The sequence below is a fragment of the Acinonyx jubatus genome, chromosome B1 (assembly GCF_027475565.1).
Source record: "Acinonyx jubatus isolate Ajub_Pintada_27869175 chromosome B1, VMU_Ajub_asm_v1.0, whole genome shotgun sequence".
Taxonomy (NCBI): domain Eukaryota; kingdom Metazoa; phylum Chordata; class Mammalia; order Carnivora; family Felidae; genus Acinonyx; species Acinonyx jubatus.
Window position 1 is genome coordinate 34,900,219 of NC_069382.1, and position 27,423 is coordinate 34,927,641.

Here is a 27,423-nt window from a genome sequence, read left to right on the forward strand (position 1 = left end):
CCTTCTTTTCCTCCTCCCCCCCTTTTTGTCGCTGTTTCCCACCCTCTAATCTTTGCAATCAGGGCTGCTACTCAACCTATGGACCCCATCCACAAGTAGGAGGTGCATTGCCCCTTTAAGGGGCAGGCCCCTGGCCTCCCTGACCTCGTCCCGCCCTCTCCGGGGCCGCACTGCGCCTGCGCCGAGCGCCGGAGACCTGGGGTTGGGCAGAACCCAGTTCCGTGCAACTTTCAAGTGAGTTGCAAACTCCGCCCCGAGGCCGGAGCCGGTGGCCCAGCGCTCTGAGACCTCGGGGACCCGAACGAACGAAGGCCTTGACCGCAACCCGCTGCCTGGGACGCAGCAGCGCCGCGGGGAGAGTCGAACAGCTGGTTCTCCGCAGCAGGAAGTGCGGGTGGGAGCCGTAACTGCCCGGCAGCGCGGCGAGGCGGCAGAGCGCGCCCGCCCTTACCGGCTCCCTAGTCGGTTTCTCCGAGCCCCGACCTCCTCGCCTCAGCCCACGGGTCTCCCCATTCTTCAGGCTCCCCGCACTGCAGATTTAGGGGGCGGCCAGCTCCGCCTCTGCCAAGGGGCAGCCGGAGCGCCCCTCTGGTTCTCGCCCTTCCGCTGATTACCCCATCCCAGCCCTGCGTGAGCGTCCCTCTAGGCATCTTGTAGGGGTTCTCCCTTCGTCCTGAGGCTGCGGGATGGTGTCCTGGATGATCTGTCGCCTGGTAGTGTGAGTATGGCCGCTTTCATACCCCCTCTACCTCCAGGTGCCAGGCCGCCCTTGAGGTGGAAGATGGGAACATCTGGTGGGAAAGGGGCTTTTAGTGCCCGCAAGGGTTAACGGACCTTCAGGCCTACCGCGTGGCATCGGGCACCCGTGCTTGTACTCTACCCCCAAAGCCTTCTTGGCTCATGGCGACCGCCCTCTCCCCCGCCCCCCGCAGCCACATACACTGCAGAGAGGAGTGTGGGACAGAGGACCTCACACCAGCCTGCAGCCCCTTGGCAAACAAGGTGTTGTGGCACGTTGTGGGCGGAGATTTCAGGTGCCTGCTTCCTGTCTGAGCAGTCACATGACTCACCACCCTGGCCTCAGCCTCCCCACTCTGTCCTACCTTTCAGTACTCCAGCACCTGGCTCCAAGATCCCTGTCTGCAGCCTGGCAGTGCCAGGTCTGGTGGCCCTGATTGCGTGTCCATGGGAGGGGACAGCCTGGCCCTCTCACCAGCTCAGAAGCCTGCTTCCCACCTACCTGCCGTGTGTGCTCCCGCTCAATAATGCACCCATAGGCCACTGGTGCAGGCTTGGGCAGGCTTGGACTGTTTGTAAACAGCAGGGTGGGGAGGTGGCCTCCAGGGCACTGACTCAGGCACAGGTTGTGCAAGCCAAGCAAGAAGAACAGGGTAGGCCCTTGCTACTTCACACCTTTCAGGGAAGTGGCCACCTGGTGTGGTGGGGGGGGGAGGGCATGATGCCCCTCATACTCCCCCTCTGTTTTCTAGGCTGGTGTTTGGGATGCTGTACCCAGCTTATGCTTCCTACAAGGCTGTGAAGACCAAGAACATACGTGAATATGTGAGTGTGGCTGTGGGCAGGAGAGCTTGGTTCAGGTTGGATGGGATGACAGTCAACCTTGGGGGGTATGGTAGGCCTTGGCAAGGTGGGGACGGTCTGACCTGGCCTCCCCTTCCTCCAGGAGCATAAGCAGGTGCGTGTAGAGTGGGTGTGGTTGGAGGGCAGGCTATGGGGGTGCCTGTGCAGAATCTTGTGGGTGACGCTTCTTGGGGGTGGGTACAGGAATGAGTGGCAGTTTCTCAGAGGCACCTCTCTAGGGCCAGCCAGGTGCCAGGAGAATGCAGTAGGACAGGCTCTCTGGAATCTCTGGGTCAGCCTGGGACAGGGGAGTTGGCTCTGCAGGCTCAGCTGTTGGCCTCTGACACCCCCACCCCCACCCCCAGGTGCGGTGGATGATGTACTGGATAGTCTTTGCACTGTTCATGGCAGTGGAAACCTTCACAGACATCTTTATTTCCTGGTATGCATGCAGGGGGTCTGTGGGCTGTGGGGAGATGATGGCCCACTCTTGGCCCAGCTCCCTGGCTGACCTTACTCCCGCTATGCTCTGACAGGTTCCCTTTCTACTATGAGGTCAAGATGGCCTTTGTGCTATGGCTGCTCTCGCCTTACACCAAAGGGGCCAGCCTGCTTTACCGAAAGTTTGTCCACCCATCCTTATCCCGTCATGAGAAGGTACCTCGGGGAGAGCCAGGGAGGGAAACATAGGGGTGGGTGTGAAGGAAAGAGCCTTGGACTCGGGGTTCAGGACACTGGGTGAAACCTGGGTTCTAATCTGACTCCTGCTGCCCTTCAGCTGTGGGACCTTGATAGAACCTAGCCTTCTTCCTCTTCTGTGATAATCAAATGGGGGCACAGGTGAATGAGCATTTGAAGGTGTGAAACACCAGCTGGAAGTTGTGTTGGGGATGGTGGGAGGAGGCTGAGCGTGGTCATTCACTGAAGCATGGTAATGTCTGCTCTTGGTGTGGTTGCTAGTGCACTGTAGGCAGGGGTGGGCAGGGAGGCATGGCACGCACTGGCTTCTCTGGGGCTGCAGAGGAGGAGTGACTTCAGTCTTCAGGTGTCCACCTGAGCTCTCTCCCCTTCCTGACCCCTACAGGAGATTGACACCTGCATCGTGCAGGCCAAGGAGCGCAGCTATGAGACGATGCTCAGCTTTGGGAAACGGGGCCTCAACATTGCTGCTTCGGCTGCTGTACAGGCTGCCACCAAGGTACCTTGGGCCCCAGCCCTTCAGCAGTCCTCCCAACCTCGTGCCTTTTGGGCGAGTCCAGCTCTCTATCAGGGAGCTGAGAGAGAGCAGCTGACCATGCCAGGGAACAGGATGAGAGGTGACAGTGGGGTGTTGGCAGGAGCGTGGAGCGGGAAGTTGACTTCCTTGGCTGGGACAGTGACTGAGTGGTTGCTCCTGCTCTCTGGGCCTGTTTCCTGTTGGTGCCACAAAGGCACGGGGCTAGAAGGTCACTGGGTTGCTTTTAGTTCTGAGGCCTATGCCCCAGTGATTACCCACCAGTCAGCCCTTGATTTTCCTGAGTAGCTGCCCCGACTCAGACCCCTTCCTACTAGGATCCCCTGCCCCATTCCTCCAGGTGATAACAGTGGTTCCCCATCACTTGCAGAGTCAGGGTGCACTGGCCGGAAGGCTGCGGAGCTTCTCCATGCAGGACCTGCGCTCCATCCCTGATGCCCCTGCCCCTGCCTACCAGGATCCCCTCTACCTGGAGGACCAGGTACCTCGCCGCAGGCCGCCCATCGGTAAGTGGACAGAGAGATCCAGAGCTGTTCCGGAAGGAATGCCTCTTCCATGCAAACTGTGGCTTCCCTAAGGGTTAGAAGAAGGTCTATCTTGGCCCTGGGCCTTCAGACTATGGAAATGCCCAGCTTTGCCTCCCTGGCCTCCCTCTCCTCTATACAGGGTATAGGGCAGGGGGCCTGCAGGACAGCGACACTGAGGATGAGTGTTGGTCAGATACAGAGGCAGTCTCCCAGCCACCTGCCCGGCCCCGAGAGAAGCCTCTGAGCCGAAGCCAGAGCCTGCGTGTGGTCAAGAGGAAGCCACCCATGCGGGAGGTCAGTGGCAAGGAAGGCGCAAGGGAAGTGGGCTGTCCAGGTACTTAGCCTACACCTCTCAGGTTGTGCCTGCCCTCTCCCCGCAGGGCACCTCGCGCTCACTGAAGGTTCGGACAAGGAAAAAGACCATTTCCTCAGACATGAACAGCTAGGGTCTTCAGAGCCTGGCTCAGTCTTACCCCTCTTGCCTTGTGGAGCACCGGGTACTGTTTGGAGGGGACCTCTGGCTGCATGTCTGACCTACCTGCACCAGCTGCTCAGGCTCTGCCCCCTCGGCTCCTGCTGCTGGCTAAGGGCTGGGTGCTGCCCAGGCCATGCACAGGACTATACCTGTAATGTACCAAAGCAGGCTGGGCCCAGGATTCTATTTATTGTCTTTCTCATCCTTCTACCTTCCCAGTGTGTGGGACCAGCGCCCTTCTCAAACCTCTGCAAATGAAACCAAAAGTCCACCCAGCTGTGTTCATTCCTTCCTGTCCTTCAAAGTACTTGACAGTTTCCTCCAAGGCCTGTGTGTGTGTGTGTGTGTGTGTGTGTCCGTGTGTGTGTGTGTGTGTCCTGGTTGTACGTTTTATGTTGGTGAATGAGGTCAGGTTTATGCAAATTTTGGTAAATAAATACATAAAAGTGGTCTGTTTGTCCTGGTTTGTACTCCTGGTCCTCATAGCACATATTATTAAACAGCCTTCTACAGGCCAGTCCAGGCCTAGGATGGGGGCTCAAGGGACAGACAGACTGCCAGAGGGGCCCAGTCTAATGGGGGAGGTAGCCATTGACATATAGTTGTAATGGGTCAAGTACTGTCACAGGAAATTCTTGGAGACCTCTGAGAACATAGATGGGGGACAGAGGGAGTAGGTGAACAGCCCTAAGAGGGGTCAGAGTCTAAGAAGACTGCAATCAGGAGATGGGGTTAGATCTTGATGGGAAGTAGAAGCCAGTGGGAACAGAGGTGTGGAGGGAGCTTGGGCAGCACAATAATCCCATGGGGACTAGCTGGAGCTGTAAACAGACAAGGCCTGGGGAGGCCAACTTCCTCCATGGGCCTGAGGTGGTCTCTAGGCAGCTCTGGGGACATTGAGTTCCTGTAAACACCCAGGATAATGCAGAGAGCATTGCACCTCTTTGGAGTGGCCGTGAGAGGGCAGCAGTTGCCAAGGTCTGGGCTGCCCCTAGCTTCCAGGTCAAGGAGGGCGGGGTTGGGAGGCTGGCCAGAGCCCTGCCCTACAGGGGCCTGGCCGCTGGCTGGCTGGCTGGCTGGCTAGCTGGCTGGAGAGACGATGCAGAATGCTGGCCTGGCCTCCAATGGCTCTTTCTGCTGTTCCTTCCTGTTGTTTGTGGTCATTGGTCCTGTCTGCCCCCTTCACGGAGTCTCCCCTGTCCCGAGACCCAGGCTTTTTGCCAGAGCTCGCTCTACTCCATCCCCTCCTCTAATCCCTGGGGCAGTCAGTGCTGGCTTTGCCCTCTCCTGCTCCTGCTCCTGGGTGCTGGTCTCAATGCAGTGTCCCAGGGCTGCTCCCCTTGCCCACCCCATGCCTGTTCTTCCTTCCCACTTTTGATTAAGCAAAGAGGCGGGTGGGAAGAAGGGAAATGGTGTGGTAACCCGGAGTGACCTGAGGAGTGTGGATTAACTCTTGGTGTGGGGATTATCCGGGTTTTATTTGGGGAAGGCACTTAATCGGTCGGGGTGGTTTAGCTCCTCACGTATTGGTGTTCAATGACTTCCTATGTAGGTATTCCCTTGCATCATGGTGTTGCCTCATTTCTTCATTTCTTCATTCAGAAAGTCTGTTGAGCATCTATCGGGTACCAGGCGTGTTTCCAAATACTCAGAATGCAGTCTAGGAATGGCTAGCACCTAGAATGTGACTCCCCAGCAGGTGCTGCTCTAAGCCCCTAACACATTCACTTGATCTTCATGACAATCTCCTGAGGTAGGTACTATTATTATGACATCCATTTTACAAATAGGAAAACAAGGCACTGAGAGGGCAAGTGATTTGCCTGAGGTTACACAGCTAATAAGTGGCAGAATTAGGCTTTGAACCAGGCAGTCTGGCTCCAGAGTCAGTGCACTTAACCACTGTGCAGGACTAAAGTAAATGAGGCAAGAAGAAGGAGGTAAGTGTGTAGCAAACATGCAGTTGTGTGTGTAGTTGTGTGCCTGTCCTTGTGCTGGGCATTTTATAGGGATGATCTCCTTGAATCCTCCTGACGAGCCTGAAGGGAGGGGTTAGACCCATTTCACAGATGAAAAAACAGAGACTTGGAGAAGTGAAGCAACTTGTCCCCAGTCGTGGCTGCCTGTGGGTGGTGTCCCTGTTTCCTGAGGCAAGCTTGCCCAGAAGTTGCTGCGGTAGACGTGGAATGGCAGGATCCACACTCCCGAACTGGAGGAAGCAAACAGGAATGTGTGATGAACGGGCAAATGACACAAAAACTCCGAGGAAGGGGAAGGCCTGAAGTTAAAGGGTGTTGAGGGAGCTTTCATGGGAGCTGGAGCTTCACCTGCCCTCATTCCTAGAATGCGCTTTGAGTGGGGAGCACGGTCTTTTGGGCCCCTAGGCTGAAATGGTGACACTTTCTCAGGCCCAAGATCTCCACCTCCACCCCCCTCCCCGCCAGCCTCTTTGCTAGCCTGGCTGCTCTGCAGCTCCTGCCTTTTCTGACTCCAGAGCGCTCAAGTTCATCTGTGCATCCACATCAGCCTCCAGGCCTTTGCTCCAGCTGTATGACTCTCCTGCCCTCTGAACAGTCTTTCTTTCCTGGCCCCCCATAGCCTTCCTTTGAGACCTGCTTTCTCCCAGAAGCCTTCCGTGACTTGCCAACTCCTCTTCAAGCTACTAAAGCTCCTGATCTCTGGCTGGCTCACCAGTCTTGGGCTCACAGTGGGCTGCTTGGGTGTGCCAGTCCCCAGCTGGCCTCCCTTAAACCTGATTTGCTTTGTAATCCCCACCTCATTCAACCCGACTGCCTCATACCTTCATGCCATTCCCCCTGACATGATCTTCCGCCTCTACTCAACTCTCTGTCCTCCTCCTATGTGCCCTGTGAACCTCACTCAGACACCACCTATCCCAGGAAGCCCTCTGTGAGCACGCCCCCCTGCCTCCTTAGAGTTGATTGGTCATCCAGACCACACCATAGCTATTCTTACACGAACCTCTCTGTTTTTGCCTTGAGCACATCCTATTTTCTCCCCCAATTCATTGTGGCTTCATAAAGAACAGACTTGCAACTTATTCACTTTTGTATCCAGCCTGGAATAAGTGGTGGTTTAGCCAAAGTGAAATGTCGTCGTATGTGTGTGGCTCAGTGAAGGCCCACTTATTCTCTGACTTGTGAGCTCCAGCATCACTTCCTCCGTGAAGCTTCCCCCCACTTCCCCAGGGTGGGACTAAGAGCACCTCGTACTCATTTGTTAATATGCCGACTCCAACAGTCACCCCACAGTGCCCAGCACAGGGCCTGACATGTAAGAGGCCCCAGTGAATGTTTGCTGGTAAAAGAACAAAGGCACTAAGTGAGTATAAGCTCCTTGAGGGCAGAGATGGCCTGTGCTTTCATCTTTGTGCACTGTACCTCTTTGTGCCCATCACAGAACCTTGAAAATGCCAGGGTCTCTACAACACACACATTTGCCAAATCGCTGCTGCTGCAGTTATACGGGTTCCAAGACATCCTGAGGCCAGAGGGGAAGGGGTAGTAAGGAGAATTCCAAGTTCTGGGGCATTTCTGGCCAAGCATACACGTGATCCTGAGACTAGAGCCTTGGGTGTGGGCTGGGCTTCCCTCAGAGCCTGCCCTGTCCCTCTGACAATCACTGAGATGTCTGCCTTCTTCGACACTGCTTCCCTCTGCATGGGGGGCCTGGCCCTAGGGCCCCCTAACTCTGGCCTGCCCATAGCCCTCAACCTCCTATTATCCACTAGTATGCCCAGGTAGGATCAAGGCTGGACTTCTGCTGCAATTGACTTAGGGCACAGATGTGCTGGGCTCCATGCTGGGCACCCAGTAGGGAGATGAGACAACCTAGGCCAGCCCCCTTGCAAGAACATACCTCTGCTTGGCCTCAGTACTAGTCCCACTCGGTTTGTGCCCAGGGCTTACTTTCTGGCTTCTCAGTCCACCTTGCCTGCTCGAGGGTCTCCTCCATTGCCTCCCAGTTGCCAGGTGCGTGTGGTCCTGAATTCCTGGCCTCCTCTTTCCTGCCTCTGCACTGCCCCACCTTCTTTTGGACCTTAGATGGCTCCCCCCTCTCCCTGCCTCTTCAGCCCCTCTCAGCCTGTGGCCCTTTCATGTCCTGGTCCCCCTTCCTGCCTCTGGCCTCCAGGTGCACTTGGCCCCCTGCTGTAGTCTTAACCACCACTCTTGGGCTGCAGATAGTTAACCTCTTGTTTCAACACGGCCCTGGCCCAAGCTGAGTTGGGGAGTCTGCGCTGGCACTGCCCCACCCATAAGGGGGTTGACAAGAGCACCCAGGCTCTCGCCCCTTGTCCCTGATAAACATCAGGGATAATGGCTGGGTAGGGGGCAGAAATGCCGGCAGGAGGATGATGCCTGCTGCTCAGGAAACCCTGGGGGCCAGAGCCTGGTTGCTAGGCAGAAGGTCTTGAGCCTGGGGCAGAATGAGGTAGCTTTCTCTACTAGGGTGGTTAGATGCCGGGAGGGGAGGGTGGGGGAGGGAGGATGGGGCACTGGGGAGGTGTGGGCTGAGAAGAGGAATTAGGTCAGGGATGTGGGTGGGTGGGCATGAGGGGAGGGGGCATCTACTGTAGAGCTTCCTCCTGGCTCCAAAAGCATTTCCACACTTCCCTTCCTCTCTCCCCCTCACCCCAGGTCCTGGGGGAATTCTCCCCGGTATTCCCCCTCCCCCATGCCCTCCCGGTCCAGGCTTTGCCACAAGGGTGGGGGGCAGAGTGGGGGGAGGCCAGCCTCAGCTGTCTGAAGGATGGAGGGGCTGGGGAAGTAGGGCTAGGTGCCCAGACGGCCGCGTGTGTGGGAGGGGATGTCCTCAGATGCCCTCCACCCGGCAGTCCCCGCTCTGACGTGGGTGCCCCCCCCCTCCCCGCCCGGATTAGTGGCAGCTTGGCCTGACTCTCCGGGGCTCCTTCCCCCGCCCCCGCCTGCTGCCCTCCCCTGGGCAGGGGGCTGTTCCACCCGAGGGGCACTGTGCTTGCCCAGGTAAGGGGCTCTGGGGACAGCGTGAGGGCAGCTGGCTCGTGAGTGCTGCTGTGCTTGTCAGCATGAATGTGTGTATCAGAGTGTGTGTGTGTATGTGTGTGTGTGCTCTTGAGGGCTCTATGTGAGCCTGGGGTGGGCCAGTACGCATCTGGGGGTGCTGGTCAGCTTGCCTTTGTCCACGAATTCAGCATTGTGTCCCCGCGTGTGTGGCTTTCCTTCTGTGTTTGTGTCTTTGTGTGTCTCCTTAGATCTTCTCCGTCCTCAGGCACAGAATAGCCAGCTATAAGGGCTCTGTGGGCCGGTGGCATGGGCTGTGAAGCAAGATGGGGAGCTGGGTGAGGGTGGAAAGGGCCTTCTCCCCGCACCTCCCTATAACCCCCTCGGCATTTCAGGAACCTATTCTGAGAGTCCTGTTCTAGTCCAGAGACTGTGACCTAACAAGGCAGACAAGGCAACTGGGGGTGAGGTGGGGGGAGTTGTCTGTCATACTGCCCTGGGACAGTCCCCATCTCCTTTGGGATGACAGTGACAGGCCCTCAGCACCCAGGACAACCCAGAGTCCCACCCTGCCCTTCCCAGCCTCTTCTAGGCCCTAAGCTGAAGGGCCCAGACTTCTCCCCCCTAGACTCTCCGACCAGCTTTGGCTGCCAGAGGACACAGATGGGGGACCACAGGCACACCCCAGCCCCCCATCTGCATTGTGGAGCCAGCCTGGGGGAGGGTCTGGGGCTTGGGATCTTGGCATTGCAGTCTGCATTAGACCCTCCATGATCATATTCCTGGGCACACTCAGGTCCAGGCCACCCCTCAGGGGAGCTGGGGGAGGAAGGGAGTGTTAATAACTTAGTCATGTAAACAACCCCTACCAGCCTGCCCTGCCACAGAAGCGGCCTCTGGGGGGAGGTGGAGGGGCTGAGTGAATCTATGCCAACATGACCCAAGTCCTGCCCAGTGCCCCTTCAGGACTCCTCTTCTTAGGCCCCCTCCTCTTCTCCCCATCTGGGAAAAGGATTCCTGCCTTTGTCTCTTGGGAGGAAGGCTTGCTCCCAGCTCTTCATGGCTCCCCTCTCCAGGCTAGAGGCATCTGAGAGCTCATCCCTTGGTTGGGATGGGTGTGGGTGGGGTGGTGCTGCCTCTGTCCTAGGCCGGGTGAAGGCAGGCCAAGGACGGCTTCCATAGGGTGGCAGGGGAGCTGTGGGGTGAGAGGTGGGGGGGCCTGAGGGGAAGGGAAGCGCCCGTTGGGCGTGTGGGTTTCTATGTGTGTCTGAATCTGTCTGTGTGTGTTTGAATCTGTCTGTTTGTGTCTGTGCTCTGGAACCACCCCCGCAGAGGAGCCGGGATGCTTCCTCGGGTGGAGGGTGCCCTGCTTTCCCATTTCCTCTCCTCCTCTCTGCTCCCTCCCAGCAGCCACTCCCATGGGCTGCTCTCCAGTGCTGGGCCTGGAAGCACTAGGAACTGGGATAGGGCAGACCCCCAGAACACCAGGCTGGAGCAGGTGTTGGGGCTCATGTGGTCCCACCTCCTCTCTGGACACTTGGTGAAACCTAGGCCCATAGAGCAGGGACAGACCAGAGCCTAGGTCTCCCGGAACTGCTAAGGCAGGACACGGGGCCTGCTACTGGGACTTGGAAGGGGGCTTTAGTCAAGAATGGTGAAGAGCAGCTTGGCCAGGTGAGGATGAGGTAGGGCAGACCTGGGCCACGGGGGGTGTACCCATGTGCCAGAGCTGAAGGACCACAAGCAAGTGGTCCAGCAGGCACAGGGTCAGCTGGCGTGGGTCAGGAGCCCATCACTGACCCGTGAGAACCCGACTGCCCCTGCCAGCTCTGGCACTGCCCCCTCCCAGCCGCCCCGCCCTAGCACCCCGGGGGGCACCCCGCCCCACCATGGCCTGGTCCGGCCCCTCCCGCCCTTTGCTCCAGTTCCCGGGCTTGGCACCTATAGTGGGGGTGCTGCCCGCCTGCCAGGCTCCGGGGCCGGGCCCACGGGAGGGTGGGGCGGCTGGGAAGCTGGCACCCTGCCCCGGGGGAGCCTCTCTCGGCAGGCGCCCGGGTGCCGCGGGGGGGAGGGGGGAACAAAGGGCTCATTCTCCCCGTGCGCAGCCGGTGGCATCGCCGGGGCGTTGGCGGAAGCCCCCAGGGCCCGGGAGGGGGCAGGCCCAGGCGGGGCCGCCGAATCACGGGCTCCTGTTTCCCGCAGGGTGCTGGAGGAGGAAACCGGCGGAGCAGCTTCCCCACTCTCAGTTGCGCGTCTGGCGATGGCGATGAGAGGTCTTGCTGCGCTGTCCGCCGCGCTCTCCCTCCATTAGCCGCGCTGCGCCGTGCTGCGCCCTCTCTGGTGCTTCTCTCCTGGGACCCGGGATCGGGCCCCCCCTTCCAGGCACGACCCCCTCCCCCGGCCCTTCGGCCTTTCCCCCGACTCGGCCGTTTCCGACCCGGGGCGCACGTTCCCCCCGGCCCGGCTCCCACTCTCCCTCCGGGGGCACCCGCTCCCTAGCCCCGGCCCGGCCCTCCCCGCGGCGCAGCACGGAGTCTCGGCGTCCCATGGCGCAACCCACGGCCTCGGCCCAGAAGCTGGTGCGGCCAATCCGCGCCGTGTGCCGCATCCTGCAAATCCCGGAATCCGACCCCTCTAACCTGCGGCCCTAGAGCGCCCCCGCCGCCCCGGGGGAAAGAGAACGCGAGCGCGCTGAGCAGAGAGCGGGAGAACGCGTCCTCGCTCGCCGGCCGGGAGGCCCCGGAGCCGGCCCATGGGGAGCGGGCGCCCGGCGCCGGCCACGACGACCGCCGCCGCCGCCCGCGCCGCGCCCGGCCTGCGAAGCCCAGGTAAGGGCCGAGAGGGGGCGCCAGGGGCGGGCCTTCAGGGGATACTCGTAGCGGGGCATTTCTGAGGCAAGCTTGGGCTGCACGCAGCGAGTGAGTTCCCTGTGCTTTTCCAGTGTGCTTCTCCGGGCTGGGCCACAGATCTAAAAGTTAGGATGCCAGACAGGGCTGGACTGCGACGGAATGGTGGCCCCAGAAAACCCGAGCGACCTCATGCCAAGGCTCTCTGGGCTCCCTCACCTTTCTCCTGGGGCTTCATCCAGCCGGCAGAGGGGGCCGTGCTGGGAGAGCGCTGCGGTTCTGGTGCCACCTGTCATCCTGGTCCTTTGCATGCACGTTCAATTTTCCCTCCTTTGCCTCTCTCTGGGGCCCAGCCCGCTTTCCCCGCCTCCTTCCCTCCCCCTGCCAGGCTGCAGTTACCAGCGGCCGCCAGCAGCCCTGGCACTGCCTGCTGGACTGGAGCGGCTTGACCCATCCCAGCTGAGTCCTCTTAATCCCCCTCTTCAGTGCTGGCTCACTCCTTCCCTTGGGGGCAGTGGTGAAGATCCCAGCCCCCAGCAGTTGCCCGGGGACTCTGCTTCAGAAGCCAAGAAACTGTACAGAGCTGGGAAGAGACACACTAGGGGCTGCCCAAGTGTAGGGAAAGATACCAGCCAGCAGCCCTGCCTGGCAGCTCTCCCCAGTGACTCTGGCCTGCCCTGCCTTCACTTCCCACCCCTATAAGCTTGAGTAGGGCTGAGGGGTGGGTAGGCAAGCAGTACCCCCAGATCCACAGACTGCAATGTGGGAAGAAGCCTCTGAGACTCCCAATTTCCAAGCCCTATTTTGCACAAGGGCACACTGACGTCCAGAGGAGTGATATGACTTGCCCAAGGTCATGCAGCAGGTGCTGAGTCAGGGCCAGGATCTAGCCTTCTTGTCCCCTTGTGCAGCACCTCCCACCGAGCTCATCTTTTGGGTTCTTCCCCCTTGCCCTTCCCAATGGCTCGTGACCAGGGTCCAGGCTCAGCAATGCAAGGACATGTTATCCTAGAAATGGCAGTCTTTGCTGAGGGGCTCTGGCCCAGGTGGGTTGTCAAGTCCCAGGTATTTGGGCAAAGGGGTGACCTCCCCACACTTGAGCATCCCACCCAGGCAGGTCCTTTGAGTCACATGTGGGCAGGCAGTATGGAGTCTAGCTGTGGGTTGGCACTTGCCTTACTGGTTTGAGCTGCCTTGGTGCTGCCAGGGCGGTGCCTGCTCTGTAGCAGGTGGTAGGGTGCTTGGGGCATGTGCCTGAGAAACTCATGCTTTGTTGGTTATGCTCCAGGGAACCCCTCTTGGAAAGCCCCATGAGGGCAGGAGAGTAATGGAGAGTACGCCCAGCTTCCTGAAGGACGCCCCAGCCTGGGAGAAGATAGCCCCTGAGAATGGCATTGTGGGACAGGAGTCGGATACCCTGCCTCGAGATGGCCTGCGTCGTGGGGCACTGTGCCTGGGAGAGTCTGCCCCCTTCTGGAGGGGTGTCCTAAGCACCCCAGACTCTTGGCGTCCCCCTGGCTTTCCCCAGAGCCCCAAGGACACGCTCCCACTGGTGGAGGGAGAAGACCCCCGCAATGGGGAGAGGAAGGCCAGCTGGCTGGGCAGCAAAGAGGGTCTGCGCTGGAAGGAGGCAATGCTAAACCACCCACTGGCACTCTGTGGCTCCGCGTGCCCGCCCCGCTATGGCCCCCTGATTCCTGAGCATAATGGTGGCCATCCCAAGAGTGACCCTGTGGCCTTCCGGCCCTTGCACTGCCCCTTCCTGCTGGAGACCAAGATCCTGGAGCAAGCTCCCTTCTGGATGCCCACCTGCTTGCCACCCTACCTAGTGTCCAGCCTGCCCCCAGAGCGTCCATGTGACTGGCCCCTGGCCCCACACCCCTGGGTGTACTCAGGGGGACAGCCCAAAGTGCCCTCTGCCTTTGGCTTAGGCAGCAAGGTGAGTGATGGAGCAGAGAAGGTACCTGAGGCTCAGGCCACACGAGGTAGCTCAGTGATCCCTGAGCAGCCCTGCCAGGGCCATACAACTCTGCTCTTCCATTCTGATGACAAGATAAGACAGCACCCAAGTAGTCAGCTCAGAGTCAACCCCAAGCAATTCTTCTTCTGAGCAATTCCATCTCACAAAGCCTTCCTTGCCTTTGGGCCATTTCAGGGTTGACTCACCCATTGTCCACCCAGAACAAATCCCTGGGAACTGGGATCTCAGAATGTGTGGTCTCATCCTGGGGTTGTGGGGCAGATGAGGCTGTCTGTCTGGGAGTGGGACATGAGGGTGCCCCATGGCCTGTGTCTACGGCACCTCCCCCTGCCCCAGGCAACCCACCCACATGCCTAGGAATAAGATTTAAAATATTTTAAGACCAGTATGGTACTGGTCATCAAACAATCTCAATAGATTCTGGAGGCCCTTTGGGGGTGGCAAGCACTAACCTTTTAGTTGCTGGATTTGTGCGGAGGTCTGAGAAATCCTGGGGGAAGGATCTGGGGTGGCCAGGGCAGTGGGGAGGCACTTAGGGAGCAGTGCCTATAAACCAGGCTTGAGTTCTTCAGTGTTTTCACAACCCTTGAGGCCACACAGGCGCACACCTGCTGGTTGTCGGTTCTGTTCGTCCTTTGAAGCACTGGGGATCAAAGTCAGCACTAGCTCCATCCCTTCTCTTCTCTTTAGGGCTTTTACCACAAGGATCCAAGTGTTCTCAGGCTGGCAAAGGAGCCATTGGCAACTGTGGAACCTGGGTTGCTGGGCTTAGCCCCTGGTGGGCGTCTCCAGAGAACTGGGGAAGTGGAACGTCCTTCATTCCATCAGAGAGACGGAGAGGCAGGAGTCAGCAGGCATCAGAATCTTTGCCCATTTCTCCTGGGACATCCAGATGCTGTTCCCCAGAACCCCTGGCCCACTTGTCCCCCAGGCCTGGTTCATACTCTTGGCAACGTCTGGGCTGTACCAGGGGGTGGGAGCCTTGGGTGCCAGCTGGGGCCATCAGCCACGCTGAGGTGCCCCTCTCCTGGGCCTCCTACCACGCAGGTGGGCTGTTGTTCGTCTCACCCACCTGCTAGAGATAGAGATCTTGGCCCTTGTGGGAAGTGCCAGGAGCGCCTAGAGGGGGGCACCATTGGGCCCAGTGAATCCAACGAGGAAGCAAACAAGACCTCTGGTCCCAGGGCCTGCCCACCCAGCCATCATACCAAGCTGAAGAAGACATGGCTCACACGACACTCAGAGCAGTTCAGGTGTCCAGGTGGCTGCCCTGGCGATGAGGAGAACCCATCTGCCCACCTGCAGGCCCTCAAGAGGGCAAGCAGCCCTGAGGTCCAGGGGGCAGGTGGCAGCCCAGCTGCCAAGCGCCCACCCAACCCTTTCCCAGGCAGTGCGGGGCAGGGGGCCAGAGATTGGCAGGAGATCCTCAACTCATCCTTTGGGAACAAAGTGGAGGCAGAACAGCATGATGACCACAGAGGTAAGTGTGCACGGGGCCCTGCTTGGGAGGGGGCAGCTGGGACTGGGGCTTTGTGGGGAAGTGGGGTCATTAGAGGTGTTTATGAGTGGATCGCACAAGTTGTCTGGTTTCCCACCGAAATGTGATAGTTCCCTGGGAGTTCATTAGCATCTATAGGCCAGAGCCTTCTAGAAAGTGGCTTCTTCTTCCCATCTGCCTCCTCCCAAGCTATGATGTGTTGGTGGCAATATAACAACATGGTTCAGAGCATGGGCTCTGGAGTCAGAGTGCCTGGGTCCAGACTTTGCTGACTGGTGCTATGTGACCTTGGGCTAGTTACTGCACCTCTCTGGGCCTCAGTTTGTTCATCTATAAAGTGGGGATAAAGACGGCATCTACCTCATAAAGACTGCTGCAAAGATGAAATGATATCATTCACATAAAGGGCTTTGAAGAATTCCTGGCACTTTATTGAGTAAGGACTCAGTAAACATTCGTCTTCATTTTTTTTTAATTATTTTTTTAATGTTTATTTTGAAAAGAGAGAGAGACAGAGTGTGAACCAGGGAAGGGCAGAGTGAGAGGGAGACACAGAATCCAAAGCAGGCTTCAGGCCCTGAGCTGTCAGCACAGAGCCCAATGCAAGGCTCGAACTCACGAGCCGCAAGATCATGGCCTGAGCTTAAGTTGGAGGCTTAACCGACTGAGCCACCCAGGCGCCCTGCTAAACATTTGTCTTTGTGCTTACTTGTGCCACTTAACCCTGTCTGGCAGATTATCCCTCCTGAAGGACCCCTTGTCCTGCCCCAGGAATAAACAACTACTCCCTTGGGCAATGGGATCATGGAAACTCAATTTGGACTCTGCCAGTATTAGGACTTTGGGCACATCCTGAACCCCTCTGTCATGCTGTGCTCTTCATGGAGGGAGCCGGCACTGATGGCCCATCACCTCAGTCTTGGCCTCCAGGACCGCCGGACCTGGATCCCAACTCTCAATGGCCTTGCCTAAGCACCCCTGCACCTGGCGTGGGTCTGTCCACACTCTCGCAGGCCTCTGCCTGGGTTGGGAAGCAGTTGGCCCCCTCTCCCTTCTTGGGTTACTGCACCTGTGGCCTATGTTGAAACCCTCAGGCCTTCTCACCTTCCGGCGCCCTCCGTCCCATGCCGGGATTGTCTCCTCAGGCTGACACGATGCCAGAGGTATTGCTAAGCCCACGGCGCAGCAATCCAAAAGTCTACACTGACTGAGGGACGCCTGGCTGGCTCAGTCGGTAAAGCACGTGGCTCTTGATCTCAGGGTTGTGAGTTCAAGCCCCACACTGAGGCTTACTTCAAAGGCAGAGCTTACTTTAAAAAAAAAAAAAAAAAAAAGATATAACAAAGCCCACACTAACTGGATCTTGAACTTGGGGCAGGATAATCATCCCACCTGCTCCAACCTTGGGCCCAGCACAGTAGACCCCTCCTCTCAGCCATCTGCCTGTGTCATTCTCAGACTCCCTGCCCAGCCTTTTTTTGTGAAGTTTCTGGCTGCCTGGTTCACTTTCACTAGCTCCAAATCAGGCTTAGTAGACTAGGGCCTAGGGGCTAGGCTGGCTCTGTATGTGGGTGGGCTGACTGCTAAGGCACGGCCCAGGGTTCACATAAGCCCAGCAAGTCCCTGACCAGCTTCATTGTCTCCTCAGGACCCCAAGATGGTAGGGCCAGCAGCCTCCAGGACCCAGGGCTTCAGGATACACCTTGTTCGGCTCCTCTGGCATGCGTGGCTCAGTGCCAAAGCTGTACGCATGCAGCTGGAGAGGTGGGAGGGCCGGCCTGCCACTCCCGGCAAGTGCTGAGGTGAGCCTGTTGCCCCAGTGTGCCCCCAGCATCTTCCCAGTGGGGGCTCCCTCCTTACCTTCCTGTGCCCTGTCTTCAGATTGCCTCCGGAAGGGGAGCAGCATCAGGAGGAAGACTTAGCAGTCAGCTCTGAGGGAGGAGGGTCTGGCCCTGAGGCCCAGCTCAGCAAGGGCCTTGCCAAGCATCTGCTAAGTGGTTTGGGGGATCGACTATGCCGTCTGCTGCGGAGGGAGCGTGAAGCCCTGGCCTGGGCGCAGCGGGAAGGTGAGCAGGACCCGTGGGGCAGCCAGGAGCCCGAGAGGGCTGGATCCTGCGGTCACTGTGCTTTTACAAGGAGCAGGAGGTCTGCAGAGTGTGGGCCCCTTCCTCCCCTTAACGCTGTCTGTCCTGATAACGGCTCAAGGAGAGCTCCTGCACTGCTTTGCCCTTATTCTTGGCTTAGGCTTCTAGTTAACATGAGTTCTGAAGTTTCTGGCCTGGGTGAGGGATGTTGGGAGGGTGTGAAACCCGGTCCAGTCCAGCTGCCTAAGAGCTTCTGGGTTTGTTGGGGGAACAAGACTGAGAGCCAGGTATATGTACGAACTCTGGAAGGTGAGGGCCCTCCCTGCGTTTCGAGGCTAATGGGCCCTAAGAAAGCTAGTAGGGTCTGGGCTGATGTGAAGACACCAGTGGGGAGCCAGACATTCCGTGGGTCCCCCTGGCTTCAGGCTCTCCCTCCTGCTCCCTCTCACAACACTGCATGTGCATTTGAAAATGTGTGCACACACCTGCAGCAAGGTCACAAGCCGGCTCCCTCCTATCCCAGAAAGTTCAGCTCCCTCCCCCTTTCCTCAGCCCATCTAGCCTGCCACTCCCTCAGCCTGGATTCCCAGCACTCCACATCAGCCAGCAGCCTGTCCTCCTCGGCTCACCCCAGCTTGCCCAGCCCCTCAGGCCTTGGCACTTTCTGTTCCTTCTGTCTGGAATGGCCTTCTCCTCCCTTTCTCCCTGATGAATGAACACTTACTCATCACTCTAGGGGCGCATTTTGTGAAGCTGCCCCCACCATCCCTACCCTCGTCTTTCTATCCCTTTCTCCTACTCCAGCGCCCACCCACCCCGTGGTGCCGTGGTCATTGCCCCGTCTATGGGCCCATCTCCCCTCTTGGAATGTGAGCGCTAGGAGGGCATCTCTGAGCCCTGACCAGCTCTGAGTCCCCAGCGCTCAGCCCCACACAGGACAAGGTGTCTGTTGCATGAGTAAATGAGCGTGTGCTCACTGGCGTCCTTCCACCTACTGCGGAGGGCTTAGTCAGAAACCCCAGGCGAAGGAAGGAGTGGCCGCCTAAGGTTTCCTCTTCTGGTGTACAGAGTCTCCTGCAGGAACGCCACCTCCGGAGGGAGGGAGGTGGGTGAAGGAATGTGTTGGAAATGGTGTGGATTGGTAATTCAGGACTGATGGGGAAATCCTTGGGGCAGGAATTGGGGAGGTGAGGCCTGCACTCTCCCTGGGAGGGTTTTCTGGAGACGTGCTGTGGGGAGTTTCTTTACAGAGGCTGTCGAGTAGGTGGGGGTGTCTGCAAGGGGCCTGTCTCCCTTCCAGGGTGGCCCCACAGTGGAAGCTGCTCCTGCTCTTCTCCATCCCTGCCTGGAGGTCCTCAAAAGGGACCTATGGCTTGAGCCTCCTCTGACCCTGTTCTCTCCCGTGGTAAGCAGGCCAGGGGCCAACCAGGACAGAGGACAACCCAGGCATTCCACTCTGCTGCAGCAGCTGCCATCGTGGACTCTTCAACACCCACTGGAAATGCCCCCACTGCAGCCACCGGCTGTGTGTGGCCTGTGGTCGCATGGCAGGTGCTAGGAGGGCCAGGGACAAAGCAGGTAGGAAAGGAGCTGGGGGCTGAGGGTGGGAGGGCAGAGACGGGGGCCTCCAAGGGCTGCTCTAAGGTGTGTGGCCATTTCTTGGCTGCCTCTCCCCAAGAAAGCCTCCCTCCCCAGCCCCAGCCTCAGCCACCATGGCTCAATGCCCCTTAGAGCAGACTTTTCCCTCTCCCCAGATCAGAGGGCCACGCCTGTGTCCTTGCCCACCCTTAAGAGAAGTCGAGTGCCTACTCTATGCCTCCCACTTTGCTCAGCTTGCATCTTTTTAAACCTTACAACATTGTGAGGTGGGTATTATTGCCTCAATTTTCCAGATAAGAAAAACTCAGAGAGGTTAAGTGACTTGTTCAAGGTCACACAGCTAGTAAGTGTTAGGTCCAGGATGCAGACTCACGTCTTCTAATCCCAAGTCTTACTCTTTTCATGGTTCTCAGATTTTTCTCCCTTGGCTCCACTCAGTCACCTGAGGACTTAAAATTTCCCAGTGTTCCAATAGAGATAGCCAAAAGGAGGTGCAGGGTCAGAAATGTTTCAGAACACCGTATTCTATGTGATCATCTTGGAGTCTGGCAATGCATATCATCATTTTAAAGGCTCTGCATTCTGCAAGCAAAGGATCCTATGTCACTCTTGAACCCAAGTTTCCTAGAAAGCCCATGTTTTATGGATTGTCAAGCCCCTTGATTTAGATATCATGCCCTTGTCCTTCTTCCCTGTCTTTAAGCTGTGGTTACTTTGGTTTCCTGACCTGCACCTTCTCTCTTCCTACCCACAGGCTCTCAGGAGCAGTCCACAGAGGAGTGTCCTCAAGAGGCTGGGCACAGTGCCAGTTCCCTGATGCTCACCCAGTTCATCTCCAGCCAAGGTAAGCCATCTTGGAGAAATGGGGTGTGCAGAGGGCGGGTCCTGGGGAGAGCAGCTTTCTGTGTGGATGTGCCTCAGCCTAATCCCATGCCCTCTTGCTCGGTGAGGCCAAGCAGCACAGGGACAGCCTCCTGTCCACACTCACCACCAAACTCTATCTCCCTTCCCCACTCACAGCTCTGGCAGAATTGAGCACCGCCATGCACCAGGTTTGGGTCAAGTTTGACATCCGGGGGCACTGCCCCTGCCAAGCTGATGCCCGGGTGTGGGCCACTGGGGATGGGGGCCAGCAGGTAAGAAGCAGGGCATGGGACAGGTGCCAGCACTAGCTGGTTGGCCCCAGGATTGGGCAGTGTGTTTGGAAGTTACTGACCTTGGCAGGGTTTGGCCCGTATCTTTTGATGGGACTGAAGGATATGGAAGCTGGGTAAAATCAAGCTACTTCTCACCTTCCTCTGGGGATTGGGATCCATGGATTGAGCTCTAGCACCTGTCCCACCTCCCTCGCTCCTGCCCAGAGCTCCTGTCCACCTTGTGTGTGTTACAGCTTAGCGTTTGCTGGCGGGTCCTGTCTCTCTACTCAGCCGGCATGGACTCCTGAAGGTGGAGTTTGGACCCACCTTCCCTGTGTGCCTTGCACTTAACACATAGCAGGCACTCAGTATGCATTTTATAAACTTTTTATAAAGTTCATGCTTTCATTATAAAAATCATTCATTCAAGAAATGGCTTATTGAATGCATTTCGTGTGCCTGACAGTGTTACATACCCATGGTGAAAACTACAAGCAAGTAATAGGAAGAAAACAACGGTAGCCCTATAATGCCGCCATTATCATTGTGACATATTTCTTTCCAGGCACTTGCCTGTATATTTATTCAGTCTGTTTTTGTGTATCTTAGATCAGACTGTGTGTGGCATTCCGTAAGCAACTGTTTCCCACCTAATGTTATATCACATAATATTTTGCTCCTTGTAAACACAGTTTTAGGATTTATAAGAGTCTGTTGTTAATACTTGTGGGTTGGGTTGGACTGAGCTGTGTTTGCCATTTTTAAATCTCTGGTTGGATTGGGGGGGTTGGTGGATGGGTTTAACAGAAGGAGCCGACAGAGAAAACTCCCCCAATTCCACAGTCTTCTTGCAACGGGGATACTGACAGGACCAAGGACATCAAGGAAGGTGAGCAGCCCCCCTGGCCCTCGCTCACACTGTGCATGGGGAGGCTGGGCCAGGGCTGGCATCCCCAGGACAGATGGGAATTGCTTTAGCCAGCGCACCCCTCCCCCCCGCCCTGCCCCCAATAATCTTCCTCACTCTTCTCAAGTCATTCCAGATGAAATAAATCTAAATACAATCTAGGACAAGTCTCCCCACCCCTGTCCAGTCAGAACCCCACTGTGAGCCCCTCCTTTGGAGAGGCAGCGGGAGGCAGACTTGGCCAAGAGATGAGGGCAGACCCTATGGGCTGTGGAGCCTCGAAGGGAAGGGGAAGCCTCTCACCATTTTCCTCCCTGCCAGAGACCCCCGACTCCACGGAGACCCCAGCAGAGGACCGTGCCAGCCGAGGGCCCCTGCCTTGTCCCTCTCTCTGTGAACTGCTGGCTTCCACTGCTGTCAAACTCTGCCTGGGGCACGAGAGGATACACATGGCCTTTGCCCCAGTCACTCCTGCCCTGCCCAGTGTGAGCGAGGGCACAGAGGGAGGCCTGGGGGCCCGGGGACAGAGGCTGGGCTGGCCCTCCCTGTGGGGTAAGGCAGGTCCTGAGCTGTTCTGCTCCTCCATCCCTCCCTTCACACAGGACGACCGCATCACCAACATCCTGGACAGCATCATCGCACAGGTGGTAGAACGGAAGATCCAGGAGAAAGCCCTGGGGCCGGGGCTGCGGGCTGGGCCAGGCCTGCGCAAAGGCCTGGGCCTACCCCTCTCGCCAGTGCGGCCACGGCTGCCTCCTCCCGGAGCTTTGCTGTGGCTGCAGGAGCCCAGAACTCAGCGAGGCTTCCACCTCTTCCAGGAGCACTGGAGGCAGGGCCAGGTGAGGCTCCTCACCTCCCAGCTCCCCATTCTCATGGCCTTGGTCACCCTCAGGGCCTCAGGGTCACCATCAGGCAGACCTGGTCCATCACACAGAAGGGGCAGCGGGGCTGGTCCCCACACTGGTCTGGTGTCCCTCACAACATGCTCTGGCCTGGCCAAGTTAGGTGCCTGTCCATTCTCCCTGCATCCCTTTTCCTTTCCTCACTACAGCCCGTGTTGGTGTCAGGGATTCAGAGGACACTGCAAGGCAACCTGTGGGAGACGGAAGCTCTTAGAGCACTTGGAGGCCAAGTGCAGGCACTGACCCCCCTTGGACCTCCCCAGCCCACAAGCCTCCACAGTGCAACGTTCTGGGAGGGATTCTCCAGGCCTGAAAGTAAGTGTCCCTGATGTGGGGTATGGGGAGTTGGGAGACTGAGCCAGAGGGCAGCGAAGTCCCATGGTGACCCTGGGGGGCAGCTGGAAGCAGAGCCCAGGGCAGAAACTAGACTGTCTTGCTGCCAGGGGGCCGGGGTCCTCTGGACAAGGAGGTTCTCCCCCGGCAAATGGCATGTCTCCTCCTCTAGTTCGCCCAAAGTCAGATGAGGGCTCCGTCCTCCTGCTGCACAGAGCTCTGGGGGACGAGGACACCAGCAGGTGTGTATAGTACCAAGGGCTGGCCCCACCTGCCGAGGCTCTGCCCAGCCCCTTGCTGTCACTTCTCCTTCTTCACCCCCCACCTCAGTGTTCCCTGCTTGCCTCTGGGAGTGACCCCACTAGTGGTGGGCTTTGAGGGGATCTGGGTGCCTGGGTTGAGCCTGCTGGGTATGACCCTGCCCCCTTCAGGATGGAGAACCTGGCTGCCAGCCTGCCACTCCCAGAGTACTGTGCCCACCATGGGAAACTCAACCTGGCTTCCTACCTCCCACCTGGTCCTGCCCTGCGTCCACTGGAGCCCCAGCTGTGGGCAGCGTATGGTGAGTGCTACTCCACCCTGCCCAGCCCTGAGCCCATTCCTGTTACCTCTGGGCCCATGTGTGTCTGTGCCAAAGTCCTGGAGCCCGTGCCCAGCTGTCCCTTTTCTGCCTCCATCAGGTGTGAGCCCACACCGTGGGCACCTGGGAACCAAGAACCTCTGTGTGGAGGTGGCTGACCTGGTCAGTGTCCTGGTACGTGCTGAGGCCCCACTGCCTACCTGGCACCGGGCACAGAAAGGTGGGTCCTGGGCCAGAAGCAGGGGTGGGGACAATCTGCAGATTTCAGCGTGCTGTTTCTGCTTACCCTGGGCCCTCCTGAGCTGTTTTTCTTCCACAGACTTCCTCTCAGGCCTGGACGGGGAGGGGCTCTGGTCTCCAGGCAGCCAGGTCAGCACCGTGTGGCACGTGTTCCGGGCACAGGATGCCCAACGCATCCGCCGCTTTCTCCAGATGGTGAGGAAGGAGCTGGGAGCCCTCTTCCCCTGCGCTGCCCTCATGCTCCCTGGGAGTCGGGGTTCCCAGCCCAGGAAGCCCTCCCTGTTGTGTGTGTTCCATGTGCTCACTCTCCCTGCCCCTTAGGTGAGCTGGACAGCCTTGACTCCCACAGACAGGTACAGAGAAGGCAGACTGGGACCTTATGAGTTGTGTGCTGGGGCACGCAGAGAGAGCAGGGGCTGAGGAGGGACCTCATGATGAAATGAAAGCAGGAGCCGTCACAGGCTAGGCACTGTGTAAGAGCCTTGGGTACATTATCTCGGTTAGTCGTCATAACCACCCTGTGTGGCAGGCACTGCTGCTTTCCCATTTTGCAGATGAGGATACTGAGGCTAAGTGGTAGAGTGGAGACCTGAGCTTATGGCTATTCCCACCTCAGGTCACTACACTGCTCCTCCTGGGGGCAGGCAACATCCCCTGCATAGGCTGGGGGTGGAGGGGGGGGGCCTGGCAGAGGGCAAAGGGAAGCCCATCTGAGATGTCCTCCTGCTTCTCCCCTGTCCATTGTCTACACCTTATGAGGAGGTGCTCTTTGGGATGCTAGCACTTGAAGGCTGAGGGAGACAGCATGGTAGGTAGAGGGACAGACTGGACAGGATGAGGAGCAGGGAAGGAGAAGATGAGCAGGGGGCAGGAAGCTCCAGGGGGTGGAAGGCAGTGGAAGGCTAGTGTTAAGGTTAGGACAGGCACAGCAGTTCCAAAGGCCAGCTGAACTCTGATTGTCCTGGGAAAAAGATGTCCACCAAGTGTCACCCCTGCTAAGGCACACACATACATATACACAGACATGCAGGTGTTAAACTTGCTGTCCACCACCACCCTCCTGCCCACAGGCATGTGTATCTGCAGACACATCGACAAACACACACAGATCTGTAGATGTACACACAGATGCTAGAACACACAGAGGGAGCAGACAGAAGCACACCTTCATACATAGACAGCCTCATCTAGTCTGGGTGTGGTTCCTCTAGGCAGTCTCATATGGCCAAACCTGATGATTCATGGAGAAGGTTTGAGGGGCATATTCTCACTGGGTGGCCTGGGAAACACTGATCGAACTCCAGGATGCACTCAGAGGGCAAAAGAGCCTGGGCACCTGCGTGGGGCTACCTAGGGTCCAGCCTAACACACCAGCCTCCCCTTTCCCCATGACCCAGTCTTGGAAGCCTGAGTCCTAAGTCCAGGGACAATTGCTGAGGTCCTACTGAAGGGGTGGATTTGTCCAGCAGCCAGTTGGGGCACGATGCTGGCATTTACCCCTACGGCTATTCCCTGGGCGTCTACTTCTCTGTCCCCTGTGAATCCCTGTGTGCCCAAGGAGTTCCCCACTCTGGTTGGGCTGATGAAGGCCACCCCTCCCCATAGCCATGCCTGCTCCAGAGGCCTCAGCCCAGCAGGCAAGGCTGTACTTCCACTGGGCATCAGAACTTCTGTGTGGCCTTTGTTGCATCTAGGATCTTAGAAGAATCTGATAAATGCTTTAGATCATCTCATCTCAAGGATATACAGCTATCTAGTCACCTACAACTTAGCACACAATTCAGGACGTTCACAGGACTCCAAGTCAAGATCTCCTCATGTAGACAGTTTATGAGTTGGGATTATGCAGGATATCTTTCTGGGTTTTAGAGAAAGGGGCCCAGGACCAGGGACACAGAGGCTACTGAAGGCATCTAGCCCCACGAAAGGTGGGGGTTTAGACTCCCAGCCTCAGAGCCTTAAACCTTTCCTCTAAGCTGTTTCCAGCCACATCTCTGTTCTGCCAACCTGAGCAGCCCTAGCTTCTCACCACCCAGCCCCTTCTCCCACTCCTATGACCTCCCCTCCTTGCCCCGCAAGACTTGACCCCTTCAGCTCTTGGCCTTTGCTCCCTGACCTTTGGGAAGTCTGTGCCCCATCCGGCAGCCCTGTCCTTGTTTCCCCACCTTCCTCATTCTGCCTTCTCTTCTTTGAGGTGTGCCCGGCCGGAGCAGGCAACCTGGAGCCTGGCACCCCGGGCAGCTGCTACCTGGACGCAGGCCTGCGGCGGCGCCTACGGGAGGAATGGGGCGTGAGCTGCTGGACCCTGCTGCAGGCCCCTGGAGAGGCTGTGCTGGTGCCTGCGGGGGCTCCCCACCAGGTGCTTCCCCAGCAAGCCAGGGGCTCTGCAGAGAGCTCACACTATGCGAAGCGCCAAGAGCAGACACCACAGTGATACAGTGTTCCCCGGCCTGCTCTGTCTTTGCCCCTCCCGATGCCCTGAGAGCTAGGCAGGGCAGGAAGTCATGCCCCGTTGTAAGGAAGAGGAGAAGCTGAGTGGTCTTGAAGTCATCTAGCCCAACTGAGCTTCTTGTCCTCGGTTCCCCACCCTGCCTGTGCCACCTCTGGCATCCCCTGGGCTTGGTTTTGGCCTTGCCCTTTGAGGTGCCTGGTGCTGGATCCAGGGCTTCTGCTCTCTGAGAGCTGGGTGGGGGTCATTATGGGAAGTAGACCTCAGGGACAAGAGGGGCAAGGGGAGGATGTGTGAGCCCGAGTCTCCACTGACTCTCTGCCTACCTCCTGTCTGGCACAGGTACAGGGCCTAGTAAGCACAGTGAGTGTCACTCAGCACTTCCTGTCCCCGGAGACCTCTGCCCTCTCTGCTCAGCTCTGCCACCAGGGACCCAGCCTGCCCCCTGATCACCGCCTGCTTTATGCCCAGGTGAGTGTGACACTGGCCAGGAGGGCAGTTGGGGTGGCATAGCAGATCTACTCTGTGCCAAGCAAGCAGCCAGCCAGGGCCTAGGAAGGGCATCCTCAGTGGGAAGAGCCCAGGAATGTGACTGTAAACACCTTGTCCTCTCTTTTTCTCCTAGATGGACTGGGCTGTGTTCCAAGCAGTGAAGGTGGCTGTGGGAACATTACAGGAGGCTAAATAGGGGTATCCCCAGTGTCTGGGGTAGGTTGGGGGGCAAATACTCAGTCCAGGCACAGCTTCAGCAGATAATGATGCTGGGATAATTGGGGACTTTTGGTCAATCCCTCAAGCACCACTCTGGGCACAGACAGGGCACCCTGTTCCCCGCTCCAACCTAGGCCCTACAGCCAGAAACCACAGTGCCGTTGAAGCTCACACCTGCCCTTTGCAGGCTGGCACCTGCTGTCCCTGCATCTCTTGCCATGGTACCAGGCCCACACTGGGGGTGAATGACTCCCTTCAACCCTTGCCCCCTGAACCCAGGAGGCAAACAGCCCTTCCCTGGGGCACCTCGGGAATCATTCTGGCTTAAGCAACACCTTCTTCTGCTGCCTCATCCCCTGCTGTCCCACCTGTGCACGTGCTCTGCTTACACCACCTGCATCTTCACTGGGCTCCCGGGTGGCCCTTCACACTGCAGGCATGCTGGACAAGGGGCCACTGAAATCCTGCCCTCTCGCCAGAGAACAGTGAGGTGTGGGGAGAGGGTGGCATCAGAACATTGCCCAGGCTTGGCTGGAGGGAATGATATGGGTGATGCCCTGTTCCTGCTCCCTCTTCTCACCTCCCTCCTTCATGATTTCCATTAAAGTCTGTTGTTCTGTGAATGCTGCTGGAGTGGTTGGCCCTGCTCCTGCAGGCCACATGGACTGGGGAGGGGTGGGGAGATAAGGAAGTGAAGTGGGGCAGGGGTGGGGGTGATGACAGGGACCTCAAACACCCCTGCCTACTCTTCTTCCTGGGGCCTGGATCCTTTTCCCACTGAGGAGCAGATGGAACATTCCAGGGGTCTGCCCCTGAGGATGCTCCTGACAGCAGACGGTGGGCAAGGCACCCTGGGGTGCAGCAGCATGGCAGCTTTCCTGTGCACACTGGCTGCAGAGATCTAGAGCCCCAACCCGCGGGCAAACTTCAGGCTACCCCAGCTCTCCTGTCTGCCCTGACCTGGAGCACTGGGAGTGCGGCCCAGGAGAGCCCTTGCCTAGCCGTCTGCCCTCAGTGCCCGCGGCTGGCCCCAGGCCCGCTACCCGGGGACTGGCTTGCTGCCCGAGAGACAGTTGACGGGCCCCTCCCTGCCCCCAGGGCCCTCCGGGGTGGCTCAGCCCACTCCGCTGCCCTTGTACATCTTAGCGCCAGCATACTCCAGCTCTTGTTATACCTAATTGTTCCTGCGGTGGTTCGGGGAGTGGGTTTTTTTGTTTTTTATGAAATAAAATTTTTTATTATAAATTTAATATACTTTCAGAACATTTAGAAAATAGGAAAAAGTCACTTGTAAGCTCATCTCCACTCACCCCGACCCAACCACTGTTAGCATTATTGGT

At 58.0% G+C, this 27,423-nt stretch overlaps 3 protein-coding genes across 4 annotated transcripts; all 3 read left to right on the forward strand.

Moving 5' to 3' along the window:
• The first annotated feature begins 180 nt into the window (after positions 1-180).
• Positions 181-4,267, forward strand: REEP4 (receptor accessory protein 4). Its single transcript, XM_015079256.3, has 8 exons — positions 181-718; positions 1,491-1,563; positions 1,947-2,023; positions 2,118-2,238; positions 2,666-2,779; positions 3,186-3,321; positions 3,482-3,636; positions 3,723-4,267. Exons 1-8 carry the CDS (start codon positions 687-689, stop codon positions 3,786-3,788), a joined length of 774 nt encoding a protein of 257 aa, XP_014934742.1. The 5' UTR covers positions 181-686; the 3' UTR covers positions 3,789-4,267.
• Positions 4,268-8,675: 4,408 nt separating this feature from the next.
• On the forward strand, positions 8,676-11,624 carry HRURF (HR upstream open reading frame). The gene is made up of 2 exons (XM_053216442.1): positions 8,676-8,820; positions 11,020-11,624. Exon 2 carries the CDS (start codon positions 11,364-11,366, stop codon positions 11,466-11,468), a length of 105 nt encoding a protein of 34 aa, XP_053072417.1. The 5' UTR covers positions 8,676-8,820; positions 11,020-11,363; the 3' UTR covers positions 11,469-11,624.
• HR (HR lysine demethylase and nuclear receptor corepressor) lies at positions 11,517-27,333 on the forward strand. 2 transcript variants are annotated; one of them, XM_027077447.2, is made up of 19 exons: positions 11,517-11,645; positions 12,952-13,602; positions 14,335-15,124; positions 16,791-16,944; positions 17,024-17,208; positions 18,637-18,804; positions 19,580-19,669; positions 19,846-19,961; positions 20,769-20,850; positions 21,190-21,353; positions 21,471-21,707; positions 21,920-22,085; positions 22,276-22,345; positions 22,535-22,665; positions 22,784-22,903; positions 23,003-23,118; positions 25,118-25,282; positions 25,715-25,843; positions 25,998-27,333. In XM_027077447.2, the coding sequence occupies exons 2-19, from the start codon at positions 12,991-12,993 to the stop codon at positions 26,058-26,060; spliced, it is 3,558 nt and encodes a 1,185-aa protein (XP_026933248.1). In that variant the 5' UTR covers positions 11,517-11,645; positions 12,952-12,990; the 3' UTR covers positions 26,061-27,333. The 2 variants fall into 2 exon arrangements, with proteins under 2 accessions (XP_026933248.1, XP_026933249.1); XM_027077448.2 differs by having other exon boundaries at positions 18,640-18,804.
• The last annotated feature ends 90 nt before the right edge of the window (positions 27,334-27,423 follow it).

Bases quoted from the DNA above. Each gene is read 5' to 3' on its own strand.
- HRURF (XM_053216442.1), top strand. From the start codon at position 11,364: ATGGCGCAACCCACGGCCTCGGCCCAGAAGCTGGTGCGGCCAATCCGC.
- HR (XM_027077447.2), top strand. From the start codon at position 12,991: ATGGAGAGTACGCCCAGCTTCCTGAAGGACGCCCCAGCCTGGGAGAAG. The intron at 18,805-19,579 runs GTAGGAAAGGAG...TCCTACCCACAG, and splicing joins GAGGGCCAGGGACAAAGCAG to GCTCTCAGGAGCAGTCCACA. The intron at 22,666-22,783 runs GTGAGTGCTACT...TGCCTCCATCAG, and splicing joins CCAGCTGTGGGCAGCGTATG to GTGTGAGCCCACACCGTGGG.
- REEP4 (XM_015079256.3), top strand. From the start codon at position 687: ATGGTGTCCTGGATGATCTGTCGCCTGGTAGT. The intron at 719-1,490 runs GTGAGTATGGCC...TCTGTTTTCTAG, and splicing joins ATGATCTGTCGCCTGGTAGT to GCTGGTGTTTGGGATGCTGT. The intron at 3,637-3,722 runs GTCAGTGGCAAG...CTCTCCCCGCAG, and splicing joins GGAAGCCACCCATGCGGGAG to GGCACCTCGCGCTCACTGAA.